This window comes from Rhinopithecus roxellana, chromosome 16, assembly GCF_007565055.1.
Source record: "Rhinopithecus roxellana isolate Shanxi Qingling chromosome 16, ASM756505v1, whole genome shotgun sequence".
In the NCBI taxonomy this organism is placed as follows: domain Eukaryota; kingdom Metazoa; phylum Chordata; class Mammalia; order Primates; family Cercopithecidae; genus Rhinopithecus; species Rhinopithecus roxellana.
The window spans coordinates 95,946,918-95,972,914 of record NC_044564.1 but is presented as its reverse complement, the minus strand read 5'-3'; the positions used below and the strand labels follow the sequence as shown (position 1 = coordinate 95,972,914).

The window sequence follows — 25,997 nt, the reverse complement described above, 5'->3', positions numbered from 1 at the left end:
AGTATACATATGTAACAAACCTGCACGTTATGCACATGTACCCTAGAACTTAAAGTGTAATAAAAAATAAAAAGAAAAAAGAAAAAAAAAAAGAATATTACAGAGGGTGGAAGCAAGGATTAAATGAAATAATGGGGGGCAAGTACTTGGCGTGCTATCAATACGTATGCACTGTAAATGCTCAACAAAGGACAGCTGAGTTATTATTCTTACTACAGAATCTCTAGGACTTGGGGAGAATAGGATGTGAGCAGTGAGAGAGAAAATGGTCACAAAAGACTTTGCCACTTGGAGCTTAGGCAACTGAGGGGATAGTGAGCACAGAGAAACAGAACGGGAACAGAGGAGAGCAGTAGGCAACGGGGAAAGCGGGGGACATGAATTCTGCTCCAGCAGCTGTAGGGAGCAGGCTAAGGGAGAAGGAAGCTGCACTTTCAACGAATGGCATATCAAGATACATTCCTGACACTGCCACTGACAGAAACCTTGCCACCTCTTCCCTGGGCTTACGGGACTCCCTCTACGGGAGCATGGGCCTGAAATCAGCAGCACCATGTGCCTGCTTCACTGTTTGCTAGTGGGAGCTGCCCCATGCCTTGGGGCTGCCGGTCCTGAAGGAAATGTTTTTGTTTGTGTAGCCCAGCCAGATTTCCTATGCTTCTAAGGACACCACCCTCGCCTCATCCCACTAGCCTGTTTTACATACATTAATGCATCATAAAGACATTAGTTCTTCTGTAGGTGTCCTTTTAGCCCAAGGAAATCATACATTTTGGAAGGACTTCTAACACCAGTAGTAATTTTAGTTCTCTCTGGGGACACAACTGGGCACCTGCTTTCAAAGGACTATTCTGTGACTGATGCCTGGTTAAACCAGACATACCCCCGAAACACAGCCCAGTCCAGCCTGACTGAATGAGAAAGGAGGTTGCGGTCAGGGGTCACAGCTCCACATTCCCAGCTGAGTGGTCTTAAGTCACTTGTCTTCTCTTTCCCTGTCGCCACAGAAGGATGGAAGCCCCAGTTTTGGGGTAAGTGGACATAACTCTTGCCTCAGCTCTATCATACATGCAAAAAAGCACAAGTTTGGTGGTCAAAGCAAACCTGATTTCCAAATCCAGCTCTGCCACTTATAAGTTGAGTACCTGTGGACTTTAATTTTTCCTCTCTGAATGCAAAGTTGTCAGGTGAAGCACGTAAGAGAACAGTCTCTGAAGTCAGACTGTTGGGGCTTGAGGTCCAGATCTATCAGTTTTCAGCTTTGTGGCCCTGGGCAAGTTATTTTACCTCTGCATCAGTTTTTCCATCTGTCAAATGTGTATAATACTATTTACTTAACTGTTCTCTTCTGTTCCCATTCAGTCCCTCTTACAACAACTTAATTATTGTGAGAATTAAACAAGTTAATAAATGTGCTGGTACATGGGATGTACTCAGTAAACATTATCTGTTATTTCCTCAACCATCAAGTGCAGAGGGATGAGGGAGGCCGTACAGGATTTTTCCAGTGTTATGAGCAAATGAGAAAAGATAGCTAAATGACTTTGCATATATAGGTAATAAACTATTTTAAGTTCTCAATAATATTATTAATAAAAGTAATTGTAATGTTTCCTACTAGGGGAGAACACAGCATAGTGGCTACAAGTCCAGGCTCTGGAGAAAGATAGCCTGTTCTTTCACTTATTAACTGTGTGACACTGGGCACAAAAAATCCCATTCCTCTGTGACTTAGTTACTTCATCTGTAAGACAGAGATAACATACTGATCTCAAAAGGATGTTACAAGTATATTAGCTAATACATAAATGGCACCTGGAACAACAGTTGGCACAGTGTTCCAGAAACAATGATTACATTATTGCATACTTACTACATGCTAGGCTCTGTTTGAGGGCCTAGGAATACAGCAATGAACAAAACTGACAAAGCACTCAAAGCACTCACATTCTAGTGAAAGCGAGACAGACACAGTAAACAATTAAGCAGATAAAATGACACAAAGTGTATGAAGAAAATAAAGCAAGAGAAGGAGATAAGGAGAGACCACATTGTTATCATGGTAAGGCCCACTTACATTTGCCCAGCCACCTGACCCCAATGTCATCTGCTCCCCTTCAATACTAATAATAACGATAACTGTTGCAGAGCCATTTCCCTGTGTCAAGTTCTGAGCTGATGCATTCTCCATGTATTAGCTTAGTAAATCTTCATAACATTCCTGTGACATTAGTGGCATGAGTACCTGGGTTTTACAGATTAGAAAGTGGACAGACTGGGCAACATGGTGAGACCCCATCTCTACAGTTTTGTTTTGTTTTGTTTGAGATCGAGTCTTGCTCTGTCTCCCAGGCTGGGGTACCGTGGCATAATCTCGGCTCACTGCAACCTCCGCCTCCCAGGTTCAAGCGATTCTCCTGCCTCAGCCTTCTGAGTAGCTGGGACTACAGGCACGTGCTACCATATAAGGCTAATTTTTGCATTTTTAGTAGAGATGGGGTTTCACCATGTTGGCCAGGCTGGTCTCGAACTCCTGACCTCTGGTGATCTACCTGCCTTAGCATCCCAAGATGCTGGGATTATAGGCATGAGACAGTGCCCAGCTACAAATTTTTTTTTTTTTTTTTTTTTTTTTTTTTTAATTAGCTGGGCATGGCGGGGCATGCCTGTATTCTCAGCTACTTGGAAGGCTGAGACCAGAAGATCCTTGAGCTCAGGAATTTGAGGTGGCAGTGAGCTATGATCATGCCACCGCACCCCAGCCTGGGTAACAAAGACCGACCCCGTCTGGGTGGGGAGGGGGAGTGGGAAGTGGGGGTTCAGACAGATCAAGTAACCTGTTCAAGGTCACACAAAAAGTTCTTGGCAGACATGGGGTTTGAGCCCAGTATAGCCTGACTCCTGAATTCCAGGCCTTCTGCTCTGTTTCCTCTCTTGTTGGTGCTAGACAAATCTAGCAACTATTCTTACCAGTGGTGGTAATAATAGTACTACTCTCACATTAAGACCGGCTTAGATATATAGTTCATGCTACTCCCCGACACGTCCAAGAGTAATGGGGAGAAAGAAGAGAGGGAATTTATGGAGGAATAGTGATCTGATCTATGGTAGTCAACTGCTAGGTACCATAAATAGGTGCATGATACAAGGCATGGAGAAGAGAGGACGGGCAGGGACAAGAGAAACCTGTCCTTTTGTTTGCAATTTTTGCGTAAGTGTTGGTGGCAACTTGCTCTTCAGCCTATTCTCCACTTTTGATTCTTGACTGAACGTCCTTGTGTGCTTCAATTGGTACATCTACGCTGGGAAGGAGCCCCATTCCACACACTTGGGACCTGCAATAGCAAGATGCACTCCTAAAAAGCCACAGGCCAGGTGGGAAGCAACACTGAACACAAGACAGGTGTTCAAAAACTGCATGAAGGCTTACCCAGGCCTGGAAAGTAGAAGGAAACAGTGTACTGGAACAAACCAGGAGAATGAATGGCCCTGCAAACGCAGCAATGGCAAGCAGGCAGTGGGAATAAAAAGGCTAGAGCAGCAGCTGCAGTTGCTCAAACGCAGTTTGTGGCTGCCCCAGCCCAAGTCAGGTCATGAGGCATTCATCTTTGAGGGTTTTTTTCCTTCAATATCCCTAAAGGGGTGTGTGTGTGTGTGTGTGTGTGTGTGTGTGTGTGTTATGTAGAAAAGGGTATTACCAGTATTTCCTGGAATGTGCAAACTATAGACACTACTCTGTAACAAGATCCACAAGGCAATATAGCAGCTAGCACAGGCAGGCCACAGAACTGAAGGGAAGTAGGTTTCACGTCGGCAGCCCAAGGAGCAAATGTGATAACATGGTAACAGCCCGGGCTTTGGAAACAGACAGATTAAAGTTCGAAATAACAGCTCCTTCACTTACTAATCTGTGACCATGAGCAAGTTACTTAAACTTTCTGATCCCTAGTTTCCTCCTCTGTATTACATCCATCTCAAAAGGGCATTTCTGGGCAGCAATGCGATCACCATGAAAATACGTACACAACTTTCGGAGGCCGAGGTGAGGATTGCTTGAGACCAGGGGCTCAAGAGGAGCCTGGGATACACTGTGGGACCTCATCTCTACAAAAAATTTAAAAATTAGCCAGACTTGGTGGCTTGTGCCTGTAGTCCCAGCTACTCAGGAGGCTGAGTGGGAGGATCGCTTGAGCCCAGGAGGTCAGGGCCACTGATTGTGACTGTGCCACTGTACTCGAGCCTGGGTGGCAAAGAGCCTGTCTCAAAAAAAAATTAAAAAGTATACAAGATATTAAGTCAAAGCAGGGAAAAAAGCAAGTTGTGGTATTGTAGACATTTCATCCCACTTACGTAAACTAAATATATATATATATATTTACGTTTGCATATTCGCATATTCATCCTTTGAAATCTGGAAGGATACACTAACAATGGTTACTTCTGGGAAGAACAAATGGGGAACAATAAATGAACTTTTCATTATACTTCTGTAGGATTTGAATTTTTGTGATAAATGTATGTTATTTTTGCAATTAAAAAAGATGAAAGTCATATATCTGATAGGAGTCTAATATCCAGAATATATAAAGAAATCTTGTAACATAAGAACAAACAATCCAATTATAAAATGGGCAAAGGACTTGAATAGACATTTTTCTAAAGAAGATATACAAATGGCCAAAAGCACATGAAAAGATGCTTAGCACCATCAGTCATCAGGAAAATGCAAATCAAAACCATAATAAGATACCACTCCACAGCATCTAGGATGATAATCACAACAAGTGTTGGCAAAGGAATGGAGAAACTGAAATCCTCGTATATTGCTGGTGGGAATTTAAAATGTGCAGTCCTTATGGAAAAGTTTGGAAGTTCCTCAAAAAGTTAAACATGGAGTTACCATATGACCCAGCAATTAACTGGTCATAAACCACTCCTAGGTTTATATCCAAGAGAATTAAAAGCATGTTCACACAAATGTCCATAGCAGTGGTATTCATTTAACAGCCCCAAAGTAGAGAAAACTCAAATGTCCATCAACTGAGGAACTGATATATAAAATGTGGTATAGCCATACAATAGAATACTATTTGGCAATAAAAAAGAATGAAGTACTGACACGTGGAAGAACCTTGAAAACATTATGCAAATAGAAAGAAGCCAGTCACAAAAGACCACATATTGTGTGACTTCGTTTACATAAAATGTTTAGAACTAGGAAACCCACAGAGATAGAAAAGTGGATTATTAATAGCCCAGAGCAATCCCTAGGAGAAGGTTCTGGGGGGAAAGTAAGGAGTGCCTGCTGATGGGTAGAGCGTCTTTTTGGAGTGATGATGAAAATTTCCTAAAATTGATTGTGGTTACAACTGGCTGCACACCTCTATGAATATATACTACTAAAAACCATTGAGTTGTACACTTTCAATGGGTGAATTATATTTCAATGAAGGTGACAAAAATGCCATATGCCTATCTAGTTCTCACCATTGAACAATACTTGTATCCTAGGTAGAAAGCCTGATGACAGGCAGCACGCCTCACAGCAGTAGAGACAGACAATACTCCCCCACAATAGTTAATAATCACCATGCAGGCCAGGCGTAGTCTTATGCCTATAATCCCAACATTTTGGGAGGCCGAAGCTGGTGGATCACATGAGGCCAGGAGATCAAGGGCAGCCTGGGCAACATGGCGAAACCACGTCTCTACTAAAAATACAAAAAAAAATTAGCCGGGCGAGGTGGCGCATGTCTGTAGTCCCAGCTACTCAGGAGGCTGAGGCAAGAGGATCGCTTGAACCTGGGAGACGGAGGCTGCAGTGAGACGAGATCATGCCACTGCACTCTAGCCTGGGCAACAGACAGAGACTGCATCTCAAAAAGAAAAAAAAAAAAAAATCACCATGCAGAAAAGTCATAGAATACTCAGTAACAGTGGCTAACCTGATCATGACAATTTAAAAAATAATATTAACTCTCATTTATTGAATTTCTTTCCTTTTTTCACTGGTGTCAAACCTATACTGCTGTCTAAAGGTTCTCCCTGTCTACTCCTGTTCTCTTCTCCCCTCTATCCTTCACAGGAGTTTCTCCCAACAAATCTTCACAAAAGTAAATATTCTATGATCCCATTTTCAAGTGAGGAAACCAAGGATCAGAGAGTTGAAACAAGTATCCTAAAAGCACAAAGCTCTTTCTCCTGGTTTTCTTTTTAGAGTTTTAGTGACTGTCACCTTGCCTCCTGCAGCTGTCAACTGCACCTCTCCCTAGCTACACAGCTTCCCCTCTGCATTTACCTCCACCTAGGGACCATCCTGCCCTGCCTCACCCAGCTTGATCTCCCTGGAAAAACTGGGTCATCATTCGTGAGAAACTGCACATCAGCATATGAGGGGCGGGGGGAATAAACACCTGAGAAAGAATTTAGGCTAAGGAACTATAACTCAGGGCTTTTTTACTGTTATCCAGCACACTCCCTGGTCTCAGTGGCATTCTCCTTCCTATCAACTTGGAACAAAGTCTGGGGGAAAGAGCCTAGTCTAGCCATAAAGTTTATCATCCCCAACAATGCCCAGAGGAAAATGATAATGGCAATTATCTGATGATCTTGAAGCTTTAGGAAGCAGTTCAGTGGGCTGAGAGTGCCAAGGAGAGTCAAGGCTTCTTGCCTTTATCAGGAACGTAAAGAAATTCTCATGCCATAAGCAGGACTAGTCACTAGATTTTCTTATTTGGGATATACCTTCCAGGAGGTCTTGCTCACACATAACTCATATTCAAAGAACAAACCAAGTGCTTATTAACAATCAAACTACAGTATGTCCGAGCAACTTAAATTCCAAGATACTTCCAACATAATGACTCAACTCCTCCTGTCGGTAAAAATGGAGGAAAAGACAGGGGAAAAAAAGAACATGGGGCTTCAGGAAGGTGGTTAGTGAGGAAGAGAAGAAAGAAGGGCATTAAGGACTAAAAGAGAAATCAGCAAACAGAAATAAAATACTACTTATTGGTTTTACTCCCAAAAAATCAGGAAAAGGACATTTCCAAGAACTCCTTAACCAGGAGGATTAGATAATAACAAATACTCTAAGATAAAGGAATTAAAATTTAAGTACCTATGATATGCCAGGCCTCACACTATGAGCTTCATATATAACATCCTATTACTCTTCAAAACCATAGATACCATTCCCATTTTACAGATGAGACTGAAGCTTCAAAAAATTGAGCAACTTGCCCAAGTTCACTGCAGTGGGCATGAAGGTATGCTGCTCAGATCACCCTCCAGGAGAACCTGCTGTGAGGGGCACAGATGCCTGACAACTTCCAGGCCCCACACCTTCAGATCCACTGTGACATTCCTGCTGAGATCACATCAAGGCCACATCCACTGTGCTTCTCCCAGTCAATGACCATGCATGGCAGAGGTACTACAGCCAGGTTCTTATGCCTAAATGGGGCTGCTGTAGGGGCAATCTTTGCTCAGGAATGCCCCATCAGCCTGGCTGCACTGCAGTGTGAGTCTCCCTCCCCACAACCCTCTTCCTTCCCCTTCTCCACCAGTATCACTCCTGCACTAGGTCTACTCCTGCTCCCTCTCCCCTTTGTCTTTCACAGACGTTTCCTGCACATCTAATTCCATCCTGGCATCTGCTTCTCAGAGGACCCAAACTGACATACCCACAGTGACAGAACAGGGATTTGAACCCAGGTCTGTCTAACCCCAAAGCCCATCAATCTCTGTCTAATCACAGAGACAGATTAATTGATCAATAAATTATGTTGCTAAGTCCAACAATCTCAGATCTTACCTTCTGTGACCCCATCACTCCCTCCCCTCTTTGAGATACTTTCTTCACTTGGTTTCCAGGACCCTACACTTTCCTAGTTCTCCTCCTACCTCACTGGACACCTGTTCTCAGTCTTCTTTGCTGGTTCCTCCTCATCTCTCTGACCCCCAAACCTTGAGGTGAAGTGTCCAAGGCTTAGTCCCCAAACCTCTTCTTTTCATTTACCTACATTTACTCTCTAAAGTAATCTCATCTAATTTCGTGGCCTCCTTTACAAGTTCATGATTCCCAAATTTATCTCTGTAGCCCACACCTGTCCTCTGAACTACAGGTCCATATATCTAACAGCCTACTTGACCTCTCCAATTAGATGTTCAGTAGCACCTGAAAATAAATATGGACAAAATCTTCTCTTCCGCCAGGTGTAGTGGCTCATGTCTGTAATCCCAGCACTTTGGGAGGCTGAAGTGGGCGGATCACTTGAGGTCAGGAATTTGAGACCAGTCTGGCCAACATGGTGAAACCTCATCTCTACTAAAAATCCCAGCCTTCTGAGTAGCTGGGATTACAGGTGCGTGCCACCACGGCTGGGTAATTTTTGTATTTTTTGTAGAGACAGGGTTTCACCATGTTGGCCAGGCTGGTCTCAAACTCTTGACCTCCAGTAATCCGGCCGCCTCGGCCTCTCAAAGTGCTGGGATTACAGGGTGTGAGCCACTGCACCTGGCCCTCATCTTCTATTTCTCTTTCCTCACTCACTCTGCTACAGGCACATGAGCCCTCTTGCTGTTCCTTGAACATCCCAGGTAGACTCCTACCTCAGGGACTTTGCACTTTCTGCTTCTTCTGCCTCAGTGCTGGATACAGGCATGGTTTGTTCTTGTACATCCTTCAATTCTCTGCAAGTATCACCTTCCTCTGAACACTTCATGAACATCTACTTAATATTGAACCACCACCATCCCCACCTTCACAGCATCCTTTATTACCTTTTACTGCCTTATTTTTCTCTACAGAGAGAAAAATATGACCATCCAACACACACAAACTATATGTGTGTGTTGTTAACCATTTTCCCAGTAGATGCTCCATTAAGGACAAAGGCTTTGTCTGGCTTATTCAACTACTTTATCATCAGTGTCTAACACTATACTTGGCATATAATAGTTACTCAATAAATGTCTGTTGAATAAATTTATGAATGTCCTACAAGTTTTACATTTCAGCATAAAAACTCTTCATAAAAGCAGACAAGTGGTTATCTGGGACCAGAGGAAGAGGATTGAAGACTGACATGCAAAGGGGCAGAGGATAACTTTTTGGGGTGACTGAACTGCTCTATATGTTGATTGGGGTAGTAGTTACAGGGACATATATATCTGTCAAAAGCCATCACATATACTTGAAATGGATTCATTTTATTGTATGCAAGTTATACTTTGATAAAGTTGAATAAAACTAAATAAATACACTATATCCCAGACTGCCCCTTGAACCAAAAAGTGCAGACAAGTTCACTGTGAGATTAGGCATCCTGATGTGAGTTTTGTAAATTATGTTCCACATAGTTTGGGTTATTATATAATTAAATTTAAAAACAGGCCGGGCGCGGTGGCTCAAGCCTGTAATCCCAGCACTTTGGGAGGCCGAGATGGGCGGATCACGAGGTCAGGAGATCGAGACCATCCTGGCTAATATGGTGAAACCCCGTCTCTACTAAAAAATACAAAAAACTAGCCGGGCGAGGTGGCGGGCACCTGTAGTCCCAGCTACTCGGGAGGCTGAGGCAGGAGAATGGCGGGAACCCGGGAGGTGGAGCTTGCAGTGAGCTGAGATCCGGCCACTGCACTCCAGCCTGGGCGACAGAGCCAGACTCCGTCTCAAAAAAAAAAAAAAAAAAAAAAATTTAAAAACATCAATTGCTATCCTTTGCTACAAAAACGAAGAAGCAAACGCAAAATAAAAACAGAAAGTACTCTCAGAAGTCCACGGATGTAAGAATACAGACTTACAAGTAAAACAAACCCAAGTTTGAATCTCGCTCAACTCTACCTTTACTAGCTAAATGAACCCAAGCAAGTTATCTAACAACTCAGGCTGACTTCGCTCATGCATAAAAAATAGGGAACAGGGCCGGGCGCGGTGGCTCAAGCCTGTAATCCCAGCACTTTGGGAGGCCGAGACGGGCGGATCACGAGGTGAGGAGTTTGAGACCATCCTGGCTAACACGGTGAAACCCCGTCTCTACTAAAAAATACGAAAAGCTAGCCGGGCGAGGTGGCTGGCGCCTGTAGTCCCAGCTACTCGGGAGGCTGAGGCAGGAGAATGGCGTGAACCCGGGAGGCGGAGCTTGCAGTGAGCCGAGATCCGGCCACAGCACTCCAGCCCGGGCGACAGAGCAAGACTCCGTCTCAAAAAAAAAAAAAAAAAAATAGGGAACAGAATGAGTTCAATAATAGAGTATAGAGCCTAGAATACAGTATGCACTCAGTAAATAGTCACTTTCCTTAATATTATTATTGCCCTACAGTGAGCCATGGAAGGCATTAAAATACCAATCGGGTTTCCTAAAAGAGCCACATCAAGTTTGGGTCTAAGTACCAACAGAGGGGTCACTTGGGTGTGTTGCAGATGGTTTTCTGGCCCTGAAATGTCCATGTCTCTAAGAAGCACAGTACTATGCAGTGATGTTGCAAACAAGCACTCAATCAAGGGCAACAGCCACAGCATCCCCCACATTCTGCATTCACCTCTTTCCCAAGCACAGTCCCCACGCCACCACTTCCCACTCCCAGCAGAAGAACAGGAAGTAGGCCTTAGAAAATCATTCAGAAATAGTAAAAGAGAAAAAGTTTAAACTAAGATACTTGACATTTGGGAACTGGTTAATGTTAAGTGTAAAATGCCAACAGTACACCTTTAGAAAAAGAGGAAAGGCCGGGCGCGGGCTCAAGCGTATCCCAGCCTTTGGGGGCCAGACATCACGAGGTCAGGAATCGAGCCATCTGCTTCTTATAAATGCAAAAAAAAACTGCCGGCGAGGTGGCGGCGCATGTAGTCCCAGCACTCCGAGGTGATGCAGAGATGCGTAACCCGAGTCGGCGCTTGCCTGAGCGAGATCGGCCATCACTCCAGAACGAGCAAATCTGAAAAAAAAAAAAAAAAAAAAAAAAAAAAAAAAAAGGAAGAATCTAACAAGACTTTTTTTTTTTAGGTACAGACACTATGTATGAAATCCTAATTTGCATAAAAATGGAGATACCAGACATATGCTTGACTTTGCATTGGAAAAAATCTAGAAAATCAAGGTACTAAAAGTGGTTCCCGAAGGAGAAAAGGATAGAGACATTTTCTCTTTTTTTTTTTTGAGACGGAGTCTCACTCGGTCGCCCAGGGTAGAGTGCAATGGCACGATCTCAGCTCACTGCAACCTCCACCTCCCGGGTTCAAGTGATTTGCCTCAGCCTCCTGAGTAGCTGGGACTACAGGCGCGCCCTACCACGCCCAGCTAATTTTTGTATTTTTAGTAGACATGCGGATTCATCACGTTGGTCAGGTTGGTCTCAAACTTTTCACCTTGTGATCTCCCTGCCTCAGCCTCCCAAAGTGCTGGGATTACAGGTATGAGTCACTGTGCTTAGCCTCATTATTAAATATTTTATGTAATTTTATTTAAAATAAAACCAACAGAGACACTGATGAAGGAACTGGAAGACAATCAAGGAAAGATGCAACCTTGGTAAGGAATGAGTCAATCATATGTAGTTTTGTTTCCTGGGTGAATTCATAGTTTCCTTATAGCATTTACTTAAAGCCAGGCATGAACTCAGCAATCTCAAACCAAAGCACCACTATTCTACTTAGTGTGGTTTTCCCATAGATATTTGGTAAAACAATGAGTAAGGGAGTGTATTCTTATTTGTTTATTTGTTTAGGGGCATAATGATGATGTGAATAAGGTGGAGGCAGAAACCTGGCCTGAACAAAATGAACCTCTGATCAAAACTTTTCAGGGCCCCTGATTAAGGAGTGAAAAGATGGATATTCCAGATAAATCTTCTATCAGGAGACAGGAACAGTAAGAAAGGCAGTGACAAAGACCCCAATTCTAATCCTACTCCTGCCACTTACTAGCTCTCTGATATTGGGCATCAACTTCTGTGAGCTTCAGGAGTCTCATCAGTCAAATGAGCCTAAAATAGTCTCTTCACCACATAATGTTATAAGAATTTGGGGAGAAATTGTAAAGTGTTCAGCTCAGCACTTCCAGGCATTATACCTCTAGTTTAGGTGGTTGATAAATGGTACCTAAAATGTAATTGCCTGAATTGGAAAAATAGAAGAAACTATTTCAGTATATCTCCATTAACAGGAATGTTCCAAAAAAAACCAATCCAGTTGACTAACTTATCTACATAAAAATCACTGCCAGAGAAGCAAACAAAAGCTATCCACATTGTCAGTGGGAAAAGATACAATCCAGAGCCCCTAAGACTCAGTAGTTATTTACCTGAGGAGATAGCCATGATTAAAAAAAAAAAAAAACCTCACATACAGCCACGCAGAGCTGAGTCTCAGAGGCTGTAAAAAGAGGACTTGGTGATAAGGACCACTCAGGCTCCAAGCCTGACCTGTTACTCATTTAGGACTTATCTTCTACCTACTTCCCCAAAAGATCAGAGGCAGATTATAGTTAAGAGTCACATACTCAGTAGACTCATTTAAATAAGAATATGAGAATCAGAGGAATGTAATGAGGGTGAGGTAATAGGTGAGATCTGTTTCAGCTGAAAATAAAATTTAGTTCTGGGTATCCAGAGTTAAGTCAAAAAAGCAAACCTACAGACTATCATTAGGCAGTGGAAGAATCAGAGGAGGCAAATTTTCCTAGAACTAAACTCAAATTTTCATCATCAGAAACTGATCTTAGAGGCTGGGCACGGTGGCTCACACCTGTAATCCCAGCACTTTGGGTGGCCGAAGTGGGTGGATCACTTGAGGTCAGAAGTTCAAGACCAGCCTGGCTAACATGGTGAAACCCCATTTCTACTAAAAATACAAAAATTAGCCAGGCATTGTGGCGGGCGCCTGTAATCGCAGCTACTTGGGAGGCTGAGGCAGGAGAAATGCTTGAACCCAGCAGGCGGAGGCTGTAGTAAGCCAGGATCGCACCACTGCACTCCAGCCTGGGCAACAGAGTGAGACTCCATCTCAAAAAAAAAAAGAAAAAAGAAACTGATCCTAAGAATGTATGCTTCCTATTTCCCCTACCCCTCAAAGTTCCAACTTAAGATTTGATGTGTTGTTTTCCTCCTCACAGCTTTGTCAATTACCAGCTGTGTGACCCAGAACCAATGCCTCACCTCTCTGAATCTCATTTTCTTCATCCCTAAAAAGGAAAGATGCTCCTATTTGTGAAAGAGGATGATGGAAATAGCATATTTGCTAGCATTAATTGAGTGCTTACTAAGCATCAAAAGCTTCATGTACATTATCTCACTGAAATCTCCCAATAAGCATATGTGGCAAGTCCTGCAAATTATCATTTCACAGACAAGCCACCTGAGATTCAGAGAGGCAGAGACAGGTGCCACTGTCACACAGCTAAAGAGCAGGAAGTGCTGGAACTCAATTTCATGCTTCTGTGACACCAACGCAAAATTTAAACGCAAAATTTAACCATTATACTTTTCTGCTTTCCTGAATATGTAAGGCACCTAACCATTCCTGGCACACAGTAGGTGCTCAACCTATTAGTTCCCTTCCTCCCTCCTTCCTTTTCTCCTAAAATTATATAACATGTAGAAAATTAAAAGTTTACTGAAGTATGTTTATATAGTTTAAGGAAATCATACCACTTAATTTATTTTCTCTATTAACCTCACCACATCTCTGCTTATCATTATGCACTAACCTATTTTACAAATAAGGAACTAGAAGGCAGCAAACAGTTAGGGCAATGTGCCCAGAGTCATATGGAAGTCACTTCTAAAACCAAATAAAAACCTTGATCCTCTTACTTATAAATCAACCTTTATCCTCTCACATGACACAGCCTCCATAATAAAGAACAGATCATTCATTTTTTTATCTGGAAAACTACCAAAGGTTATAATTCAGTAAGGGGCCTCATGACCCCACTACCTTGTCAAAGGGAAGAAAGTATATAAAAAATGAGGTTTGCAGGAACAGACGGTTTTGGTCCATCAACTTTCTCTTGGATTACACCCATTAACCAAAATAAAATAATGTAAAAAAAAAATGTAACAGATCCTCATATCTTTGGAAATTCGAGTTAAACTCACTGATCTGTCAAGCTTACATACAATGCACCAACAGTGATCATTTACTCCTGTGGGGCTGCAGAAATGCATGTTGTCAACCAGATCTTTGAAAGAAAAATGTGATACACAACTGGGTCACCTTAAGAAGAATCCAAATCAGCAATGAGCATTTAGTAGCACAAATTCATAGCCCCACAGAATTTTGGAGCTTCAGAAAGGACCTGGCAGGCCACTAAGAACAATCCCTTCATCTGATATGTGAGGAAACCAAGGCTCAGGGAGGTTAAGTGGCTGTCCGAGGTTTCACAAACAGGACAGCAAAAACTAGAAAACAAACCCGCTGACTACTACCTATTACCCTTGTAAATCTTGCTTCTAATATCCATGCATACCTTTAGCACTTTCCAGAATTACCTATCTACACAGAAAATACAGGAGAAAGTTAACAGAAAAACTCAGGCTTCAAATCCTGACTGCCATTTACTTGTCAGGTGATCTAGGAAAGTCCCTTAATTTCTCTGAACTTCACGTTTTTCATCTATAAATGTGGGTCCTAGTAATTTCCGCAAGCTGGAGGCAATACAAACAAGGGACCTGGCACACAGCCTGTGAGCTCCATAAAGGCATACATCACGTCTATACATTCCCAGCACAGAGCCTGGCACATATACATTCTCGGAACATTCACTGAGCAAATCAATGAACTTGCCAAACAAACTCGAACTATCTGGTTCAAGCAGGAAGACTTGAACCCAGGTCTACCTGCTTCTTAAACATTAAGTTATATTGTTCCCAATTCATATGATTTCAAAGCAGAGTGTTAATTCAGCCTCACAGAGTACTGAGAGTACAACGGAACAAGACAGCTATTTTCTGGCCATGAGGCAGGAAAAAGTTCAGTGTGCAAAGTTTCTGAACTCCCCGTGTTGGGATTGATTCTTGTTGTTTGAATGGGTATGGGTACATCACGAGGCTTTGGAGTCATCTAAAACTGGGTTTGGGTCCAAGCTGCAGCACAAGTTGTGTGGCTTCCACACAAGCTGTGTGGCCTCAAAGGTATGACTTTACCTCTCCGAGCCTAAATTTCCATACCTAGGAAAAAACCTACTTTACAGGGATTAAAGACAAATGAGGCAATATACGTAAAGGAATACAGGATAATGCGTGGCACAAAAAGACACTCAACTAGTGTTCAACTCCATTTCCCTTTTAGTTATCTGGAAGCTTCGTTCATTAGGTCTTTGTTCAAATGTCCCTTTTTTCATGACCCTCCCTATCCATAATAAAAGCCCCAAATCTCTCTATCCCCTTACTTTGCTTTTTTTACTTCATTATCCTTACTATCATTTGACATTCCATTACGTACTTATTTACTGTGCCTATGCAACTATTAGGGAAGCCCGAGGAAGACAGGGACTTTTTGTTTTTTCTTTTGTTTACTGCTATATTCCAACAACTAAGAAAGTATCTGGTATGTCATTAGTGCTTAATAAATACTTGCTGAAAGACTGAACAAGTTAATTCAACACTTATTTGGGCCTTGTTACATATGAGGCACTGTGTAGGAATAGGGATTTAAATATTTTGCTATGGAATCTGAGAAGATGTGTCTCACCTGGACTGCTGCAGGAGCCTCCTGACTGTTCTCCTTGTGTCCACTTTGTCCCCCTACAGCCCACTTGTTAAACCAGCAGCCAGAGAGACCCTCACATAGTCAACACCAGATCAGGTCACTCCCCTGCTTAAATCCCTCCACTGACTTCCCATCACAATGAGAATAAAGCCCAAACACTCACCAGGACTTACAAAGACTAAACCATCAGCCTCTACTGACTAGTCCAACCTCCTCTCCTACCACCCTCTCTCTGCATTTCGCACACATTGGCTTTTTTCTTTCTCAAAAAGGCCAAGGTCTTGTATTTTCTCTTCTTTTTTTAATTTAAAAATGAACATTTTATTTTTATTCACCTAAAACTTTTAAGTTCTAAAAAAAATTAGCCAGGCGTGCTGGCGGGCACCTGTAGTACCAGCTACTCAGGAGGCTGAGGCAGGAGAATGGTGTGAACCTGGGAGGTGGAGCTTGCAGTAAGCCAAGATCACGCCACTGCACTCCAGCCTGTGTGACAGAGTGAGACTCCATCTCAAAAAAAAAAAAAAATTAAGTTCTATATATTTATATAACAATATTCTGTTCTCATGCCTAAAATTCTTCAACTAGCAAGGACTAATGTAAAAAAAATAGCTCTTCAAAGAATATAAGTTAGAGACTACCAGTGTCAAGGTCTTTTCAGACTTGCAGCCTTTGTGCTCGCTGTTCACTCTGCCCAAAATGCTCTCCCCTAGGCTGGTTCTTTCTCATCATTTAGCTCTCAGCAAAAATGTTACCTCCATAAACAGTCTTCTCAGGCTAAAGGTGCCCCTGCCACCATCATCCTTACCAAGTCACTCTCTATTGGCTCCCACTGCCTTTTCTTGCCTCATAGCATTTCATTATCTGGAATGACTTTATTTATTTGTCCTACCTTCCCAACCAGAATGTAAAGTATGTAAGGACAACAAATTCTCAAGCTTACTGTTGCAAACCTCACATCTAGTACATAACAGGCACTCAATAAGTACTTCTGAATCAGTAAAGTGATCTCAAAAGATGTCTGCCAGGGTGAAAGGTGCAGGCAAGGTATGTTATTGGCCTAATGGTATAGTAGGGTGTTTGCTGGTTTCCTTCTAAGGACAACCACTCCATTTCACTAAAATATGTGAATTTCAGCCAAACTTACTGGGGAATGGGCACCCGAATTAGCGTCCCTTCCACTTCTGGGTTCAGATTCATTCCACTTTCTCTTATAGCCTTGATAGCTGCAGCTGTACACTGAAAACCAGATCAAAAGGTAAACAGAATTAGTAAATAATTATTACCAGATGCAAGCCCTCTGTCGATAACTGGCAACCCATCTTGGCAGAACATGGAAACATTTAGTTCTGTTACCAGTAAGATCAGGAAGTTACATTGGTGTAGAGTGCTTTGATCAAGCTGAATAGCAAACTATGTCCACTCCTGGTACCACTGTACTGCAGGAGGAACAAAAAGAAAGAAGAAAAAATAAAAAGAAAACAGCTCTGCTTCTTTGAAAAGATTTCAATGGTTTGAGGCAACACAGATCAAAACCACAATAAATCCTCAAGGGAGGGGGGCTGGTCTCTGCAAAGATTGGTGTAAAGACAGATGAAAGATTTCATACGTAAAAAAATCCAGTTGACATTTTACACTCAAAATATACCAGTGCCGATTTGGAATGAGTAAATAAATTTAACTCATTCACATCTGCACTCACACCAAACTCACTCATATTTTGTAATGCACAATGAATCGCTGCTGGTATATGCTCCCGCAAAGGTAGTGTGGTATACTAGCTTAAAGCATGGGCTTTGGAGTCAGAAAGATCTCAGTTCAAATCCCAGTTCTGGTAACCATGTGACCCTGGGCACATGGTTGACCTCTCTGTACCTATATTTTGTCATCTGAGACCATGTGGCACCTAAACCTCAGAGAGGTAGTGAAATAACATGAGCGATGCATCTTGCTCTGTGCCTGGCACATAGTAATACTCAGGCAAGGGCAGTTATATAAACATATTATATACATTTATTATACAAAGGTAAGAATGCATAAAACCCCCAAACAAGGTGGAGTTGATGTCCTCATGTAGCTAAGGTACTGCTATCCTGCCCAACATCCTTCAGGGGCTTCTCTGAAAGTTTGCTCACTAATGGGCCAGCTGGCACACTGGCACACTCATTTCCCAAAGTGCCTCACCTCACACTCAAGCAACATTATAACTACACCTGGTATGCAATCCTAAAGAATAACAAGAAAGCAGTGTGTAAGAGAGATCCTTTCATTGGCATGACAATGTGGAATTCATGAAAATAAAGCCTCTGACATTTTCAAAAGAATTTTAGGCTTGACCAGAGCCAATCCACATCACTTGGATTCAAAGGCCAATTCCTGCACTTGAGCTCCTCCTAGACTTTCTAATTTAAATGAATGGGGGTTGATACACACCTATTTTACTTTTCTAGGTTCTCTGCCCACAAAACTCATTCATTTCATTTTTATATAACATATTGTGGCCACTACCTAAAATAGTACATTCTTTTTTTTTTTGAGACGGAGTCTCGCTTTGTCGCCCAGGCTGGAGTGCAGTGGCGCGATCTCGGCTCACTGCAAGCTCCGCTTCCCGGGTTCACGCCATGCTCCTGCCTCAGCCCCCGAGTAGCTGGAACTACAGGCACACACCACCACGCCCGGCTAATTTTTTTGTATTTTTAGTAGAGACGGGGTTTCACCATGTTAGCCAGGATGGTCTCGATCTCCTGACCTCGTGATTCACCCGCCTTGGCCTCCCAAAGTGCCGGGATTACAGGCGTGAGCCACCGCGCCCGGCAGTATATTCTTAAAATAGTACCTCTGGCCACAGATTATCAGAGCTGGAAGGGATCTCTGACATAACCAAGTCTCTTCACTGTGTGAATAGGAACTTGTAGAATAGGGTCACACCCCCAAGAGTAGACATGGTCTTCCCTGACAGCCCAAGAGAGATGGTTTGAGGACCCCCATCCATCAAACTTTCAGTTACTGGCAGAGTTAAGAGGAGATTGAATAGGGATTTAATCCAATGATGCTGCTCTGCCTTTACTTTTTTCTAGATCCCAAGTTCAACGCATTCAATAATTATAACATTAAGGATGTGATTTTTCTTTTTCTTTTTTTTTTTTTTTTGAGACAGGGTCTCACTCCGTCACTCAGGCTGGAGTGCAGTGGCATAATCACGGCTCACTGCAGCCTTGACCTCCCAGGCTCAGGTGACCCTCCACCTCAGCCTCCTAAGTAGCTGCGGGAGGGAAAAAAGAAAGAAGAGCTGGGACTACAGGTCCACACCACCACACCTGGCTAGTTTTTGTATTTTTTATAGAGATGGGGTCTCACCATGTTGCCCAAGCTGGTCTCAAACTCCTGAGCTCAAGCAATCTGCCCACCTCAGCCTCCCAGAGTGCTGGCATTATAAGCATGACCCACCATGCCTGGCCTGACTTTTTCTTAAATAGCCAAATTTAATTTGGAATTACATTTGCAGTATAAAGGTTATAATCAAGGTAATAAAAGCTGAATAAAGAAATAAAATTAATTTTTCTGTGCCAAAGAAATGCCATCTTCCTTAAAAAAGAAAAAACAAAAAAAAACACAGTTTCTAAAGCTAACAAAAAAGAGAGAATCTCCACTATGAAGGGGTAATCCAATCTCAAGTCTTTCGATCCTCTACTATAGCTTCTCATGAATGACTGATAATCATTACTATAATACCCCATCACCACTACCTCCCTTTCACAAGCTGACCCAAGTGTTTCCATACAACCTTCCCCTATAGGCACGAGGGCACTGACTACTGACACCAAGCTGGGCAGGAACTATGCCTCAATATTTACATCTTCCCAGTAAAAGTTAGAGTGCCAGGTATATGGTAAGTGCTCAGTAAAAGCTTATTGATTGAATATATTAGTGACTTGGTTCAGATCTATTAGAAAAACTCATTTCCTTTACCTCATCTATATAACGGCTCAAAATCTTATTTTATACTTCAACTTTTCTGTTGTCTTTTCATATTCAGAAAAACCGTGATTCAAAGTTTCATTTTACAAAGAAACCTACTGAATTGTACATATTTTTTCCTTTGACATGGTAGGACACAGAACCTCAGGGAATTAGTCATGTTCTCCTATGACATCTGAAAAACTCTTTAGTTCAGACTAAGAGGCACAGGTTCCTATAGACTTTCCATCTCTTACGTGTCATCCCTTCAAGGAAAGGATGCTCCACAGTATCACAGGGCAAACAGGTTGCTCTCAAATGATGACATAACTAACTGGTTGTGGCTGCTTGGAGTAGTGTATTGAGAAAGATCAGAAATCTCATCTGGGAGTCAGGCAGAGAAGAGTGATGTGATCAATTAGTAGTATCTGCCTTTGTTATTATAAGCTAATCTGTGCTAAGTAACAGCAACAACAAAAATAGGACTTTTGTAGACAGGTGAACAAAAGTCCTTGAGAATTTGGCTTCGAGTCAACTCTGCTAGTGCCATATCAATTACTGGCCTTCCATTTTCTTCATATCCCAATGTAAAGTCAAGTCTAAGAAAGTAGACACATAGTCTGTCTTAATAATCAGTGAATTCCCAGCACCTCAAATAGAAACCAATCACTTGTAAGGACTCAAAAAATATGTGCTGAATTAATGAATGAATGGTGAAAGGAGCATAGGCTTTTTCATGTCCAACAGAGATATGTTCAAATCCTGGCTCTGCCACAACAGTGTGAACCTAGTGGAGATATTTTACTTCTTTGAGTCCCAGTTTCCTCATCGATAAAATGAATAAATAATGCCTAATTTTGCAGAGTACCTGTACTGATCACATGGAACAAAACATGAGGAAGAGACTAGCGACAAAGGAGACAATCAATACACATTCATTTTCTTCCTTCCACAAGAGCAATAATGGAGCCTGCAGAGTTGTGTGTGGTTTTTTTATTTTTTATTTTTTTCATTTGCCTTGTTTTATTCAAATCATGCTGTGGTTTTTATTCCCTTCTTTTCTTTCCCATCATTAACTCTAGCTGCAGGCAAGTTTATGGAAGGCAGCAACTATGTGTATCATTTATCAAGCAGGACACATGTTAAACAAATGCAACACAGTTTTCTGTCTTTAATGCATTCAAAACGATTATGCATGTAAATCTGTATCGTGTCACTACAGCATGACACGGAAATGCTGGGGTCTGGAAAGAAAGCCAACTGTATGTGAAACAGAAAGAAATTACATAAACACAGAGAGGATTAGCTCAGCATTTTAAAGCTATGAACCTGGGTACTCTATGGTCAGCTTCTAAGCTGCAGGAAGGAAATTTTTAGTTAGAGCTATTTGCTTAGTATGTACAACAGATGAGATAAAGGAATACAAAAGACAATGTAACTCACACTTCCTCATTCTGTCCCTGTAAATGAACCTGTCTAATGATATACTTGTAAGGATTTTTCCAAAACCCATGGAATTCTAACTTGAACAAATGGCAAAGATGTCTGAATTGAAAAATGAAGATATACCCCAACTTCCTAAGAAAAAATTAAGCAGTTAATATCTCCTCCTGCTTCATAAGATGCTCTGGTGGCCAATCAGGTGCTTCTTCTGTGAATGCCATTTGCTATTTAATAAAAGAAGTGGCTGGCTCTGAAAAAGCAATCTGCCTGATGAGGTCTTCAAGCTGTGTAATTAGAAGGCTATTCCCTAAATTGGCCCGCAGTGCCTATGGGATTAGATGAACAAGGAGGAGAGGCCTCAGTGGTTCAGAGGGGACCAGAAAGAGAAAGAGCTGACAGCTCCCTTTTCATCAATTTCTCTGTTCCTCAGTAACACCAGGAATGAGGGCCTCCCTTTTATCAACCTAATAACAGGTATTCATCCATTCAAGGAAAATTTACCAAATGATTCCATGTGCCAGGCATTGTGTTTGGTGTTGGACACACGAGCAAATTATACATTCCTACATTCCAAGTTTACACTCTAGTAAAAGTGAGATGACAAATGCGTACACAAATGTATACTAGTAATAAGTGCAATAAACAAAAAGAATTGTGCTGTTTAGGAGAACCTAGTGTGGAGGAATAATTCCGATTGGAGAGGTCAGGAAAGGCTTCTCTAAGAAAGTGACATTTAAGCCATGATCCAAAATATAAGTAGCAATTAGTCATGCAACAGTGTTCCATGCAATGGGAAAAGGATATGCAAAGGCTCTAAGGATGCAAAGGGTTTGGTGTGTTTGAGGAACTGAAAGACCAGTGTGGCTAAAGCATTGCACAAGGGTGACAGTGGCACAAGACTGGCAAAACTGAAAAGACAGAGGCCAGATCAAGCAAAGCCATCTAGACCACAGTGAGGATTCTGGACTTTTTCTTAAAGATTGCTGGGAGCCACCAATAAATGCAAAGCATGGGAATGACAAATGAGAAAATCTTTTATATATATATATTTTTACTTATTTATTTAATATACAAGATCTTGCTCTGTCACCCAGGCTGCAGTGCAGTGGCATGATCATAGCTCACTGCAGCCTCAAACTCCTGGACTCAAGTGATCCCCCCACTGCAGCCTCCTGCGTAACTAGGACTACAGGCCAACCCACCTCACTAATTTTTTTATTTCTGAAATTTTTGTGGAGCCAGGCTTTTACTATGTTGCCCAGGCTGGTCTTGAACTCCTGGCTTCAAGTGATCCTCTAACCTTAGCCTCCCAAAGTGCTGGGATTACAGGCGTGAGCCACCATGCCTGGCACAATATATATTTTTCAAAAACTCATTCTGGTTGTAGTATGGAGAACAGAGTAGGGGAGTGGTAACAGCACCCTCACAGGTGTGCCTGGCCCATCAGCTATCAGAGCCCTTTGATTTGAAACTGTGTGTTCACAGTAAGGGCGTTCCCTTTCTCCTATCTCTAGCCTAGTTTGTCAAATCCAACAGGTCCAACGTTGGTCTATGACTTTGGAATACAACTACTGAAACAGACAACAAGAACAGGAGGATTCCTTCACCTCATATTAGCAGATGAGGAAATGGAGGCCCAGAGAGTGAAGCAACTTGCCCAAGGTCAAACAGCCAGTTGGTGGTAGAGATGGCACCCAATTCCAGGTACTCTAGGACTCCTAATCCAGGCCAGTTCCTAGTGGACCAATAACAAAAAGGCCAATTACCTTCCTCAACTATACTTAAAATCAGAAAGCCTCAACAATGCAATGACCTAATACAACCCACCTTCCAATTATGGAAGCACTGTGTTCCATGCAATATTCTGCAATGGTCAGTTTAGTATAAAAGGACTTCCTGGAGGGTCTACTCCAAATACTAATGCAGAGGTCACAAATTGGTGGCCCTCGGGCCACATTTGGACCATTAAAATATGGTTTTATTTGCCTCATAGTCTTAAAAAAAAAAAAAATGGAATTAGTCATCAATATTTAAAGAATAAAGATGTGACATAAAAATGTGTGTTACCAGCTTCTTCTAGAACTAAAAATCGTAGTATCAGGTAACACTGATTACCAGGACTACATTCTGCCCGGCAATGATCAGCAGGAGCTGGGCAGAGGCATTCCACTCAGACAAGGCACAGGCTCTCCAGGTCACCAGAACCTTTCCACACTGGCCAAACATCAATCACTGCATCTCCAGTATTGTTTTTCTTAGATGGGACCCGTTTGGGTATTCAAACAACTTACCTAGCCTCTGTAGCATTTATGTTTAACAGAAAAGGAATCTGGCAACGGGAAAAGAGCTTTGCCTTATCCTTAAGTTCTCTTTATCATGTCTTCTCTCTTGTTTCATCCTAAGCTGAAGGAACACTTCCTCCTGATATGACCCAGTCTCCTCCATTCCGAAAGAGACCATGGAGAGAGATTTTAGCAAGTCCACCTTACCTCTGGGAAGCTGGCCATATTCACCAAAATCAGCTGTGGCGACTTCATAGAGATCTGGCTAATCTGGTTTAAAGCAAGTTTCCCATCAGCAGTTACCACAGCAATCTTGTCAAGGGATCCTAGAAGAAAAATTATACAGTTTTAGAATTCCAAAGAACCTTAGTAGCCCCAAATCTAAGTCCCTATCTAATTCAGATTCAGGCTGGATGCAGTGGCTCATGCCTATTATCCCAGAGCTTTGGGAGGGTGAAGTGGGAGGAATGCTTGAGGGCAGTAGTTTGAGACCAACCTGAGCAAAACAGCAAGACCACATCTCTACAAAAATATTTTTTTAATTAGCAGGCATGGTGGCGTGTGCCTGGAAGACGAGCTACTCAGCAATGAGGCTGAGGTGGGAGGACTGCTTGAACCCAAGAGGTAGAGGTTACAGTGAGCTGTACTGGCTACGGCACTCCACCGTGGGCAACAGAGTGAGATCTTGTCTCAAAATAATAATAATAATTCAGATTCAACAAACATTTAGGGATTCTTACCATTGTGACAAGAGTGTACAAGGGGCTTTACAGGAACAGCAGTATTCTGTGATAGAAAAAGCTTGAAATGTTGACAGAACTAGGTTGGAATTCCTCACCAGCAACTAGGGTGGCCAACCATCCTGGTTTGCCTGGAGCTGAAGAATTTTCTGTGACAGGGCTTTTTGAACTAAAACTGGAAACAGCTGATCACCCTCACAAGCAACTCTGCCATTTACTTGCTATGAAACCTTGGGTGACTTACTTATCTTCTCTGTGCCTTGGTTTCCAACTAAGTCAAAAAATAACTACCTTAGAGGATGTGAGTGAGGACTGCAGCTAAAAAAGTCTAACTAAATATAAACAATGGAGTATACAATAAACACCAAAAAATATGCATTAAAGTTGGTACCTCTTATTATCCCTTTTAGTCCTTACAACGACCCTGTAACACTGCATTATTACTCCCACTTTACAGATGAGAAAATAAGACTTGGGAAGAATAAACAAGCCAAGATCACAGGGGTAACAAAAGGAAAAACAAACGCCAAGACCCAAACTCAGGTGTGCTTCATTCTGATTTCAACAAGGCTCTTTCCCTTACAAATGGAACTCAAATCTGGGTGTGCATCAGAATCACCAGGGAGCTTTGAAAATGAGATTCCTGGGCCCCACCCCAAAGAGATCCTGATTCTGTAGAGGCTTCAGAGCCTCTGATTTGGGGAAGCCTGTAATTTTTTTTTTAGGTTCACCACATGATTCTAACACAGCCAGATTTGGAACCATTTGCTTATATGACCCTTCACTGTGGTACTTAGATCCCCTTTAGAAACTAGCCCATTAAACAAAACAACAACAACAACATAACTATTAACATTTTCCTGTTATCCTGGATATAATCTTTATCTGCATCTAAATTCTGGAAAACCCTGGGAAAAATTTTCAAAAATGGCAAGAAGGCAAGCAATAAAGCTACAGTTACAGATGGAAAAGAGGCATTATTCAAACTCCCTTATTTCCTATGCAAATGAGAACTAGAAGAAAAACCTTACCATTCACAGTAGGAACCACTCAAGGATGGCTCATTCTGAGACACAAAGAGAAAAGGGGGGAAAAGGAGTCTTATAAACAAATTGGAGTTGTCCTGGCAATATGTTGTTAGAATAATGCAGTACCATACTATGGCCCAAAGATCTGATTTGAGATACTCAACCAGATTCAATGTCATCACGAGACAAAAGGTTGCTGACACCAGTGGCTTCAACGTGGAAAAGTCCAGGAGGTATAATGGTAAAAGTCTTTGTTACTCTGAAGACCAATGACCTGAGTTCAAATACCAACTCTGCCACTTTCTGATTGTGTGACCGTGGGTAGATCCCTTCAGCCTTCTTGGCCTCTGTTTCCTGATTTCTAAATGGGACATAAAAATTGTACTTATATCTCGCTGGGCACAGTGGCTAACGCCTGTAATCCCAGCACTTTGGGAGGCAGAGGTGGGCGGATCACAAGGTCAGGAGTTTGAGACCAGCCTGGCCAACACAGTGAAACCCCATCTCTACTAAAAATACAAAAAATTAGCTGGGCATGGTGGCAGGCGCCTGTAATCCCAGCTAGTTGGGAGAATGAGGCAGGAGAATCACTTGAACCCGGGAGAAGAAGGTTGTAGTGAGCAGAGATCACGCCATTGCACTCCAGCCCGGGAGACAGTACGAGACTCTGATTCAAAAAAAAAAAAACCGTACTTATATTTCATAGGGTTTTTATGAAGATTAAATGACAGAACATAGGAAAAGCACTTAAACTGTGTCCCAGTAAATGCTATTATTACTTCTTGACATTCTGTGTTTTAATTTCTCTAATATACTCTAATATTCTCTAATTAAACTC

General features: G+C 42.1%; 1 protein-coding gene across 4 annotated transcripts in view; it reads right to left on the bottom strand.

Annotated features, from left to right (window-relative positions):
• MRRF (mitochondrial ribosome recycling factor) overlaps positions 1 to 25,997 on the bottom strand; it is a 64,960-nt gene that overhangs the window by 17,392 nt on the left and 21,571 nt on the right. For 3 of the 4 annotated variants that reach the window (XM_030919615.1, XM_010355389.2, XM_030919614.1), the window contains 2 exons: positions 23,599 to 23,717; positions 16,857 to 16,948 (listed from right to left, as the gene is read on the bottom strand). In XM_030919615.1, coding sequence (XP_030775475.1) covers positions 16,857 to 16,948; positions 23,599 to 23,717 — 211 coding nt within the window. The remainder of the gene's footprint in view (positions 1 to 16,856; positions 16,949 to 23,598; positions 23,718 to 25,997) is intronic. The other variant, XM_030919613.1, reaches the window with a different exon arrangement.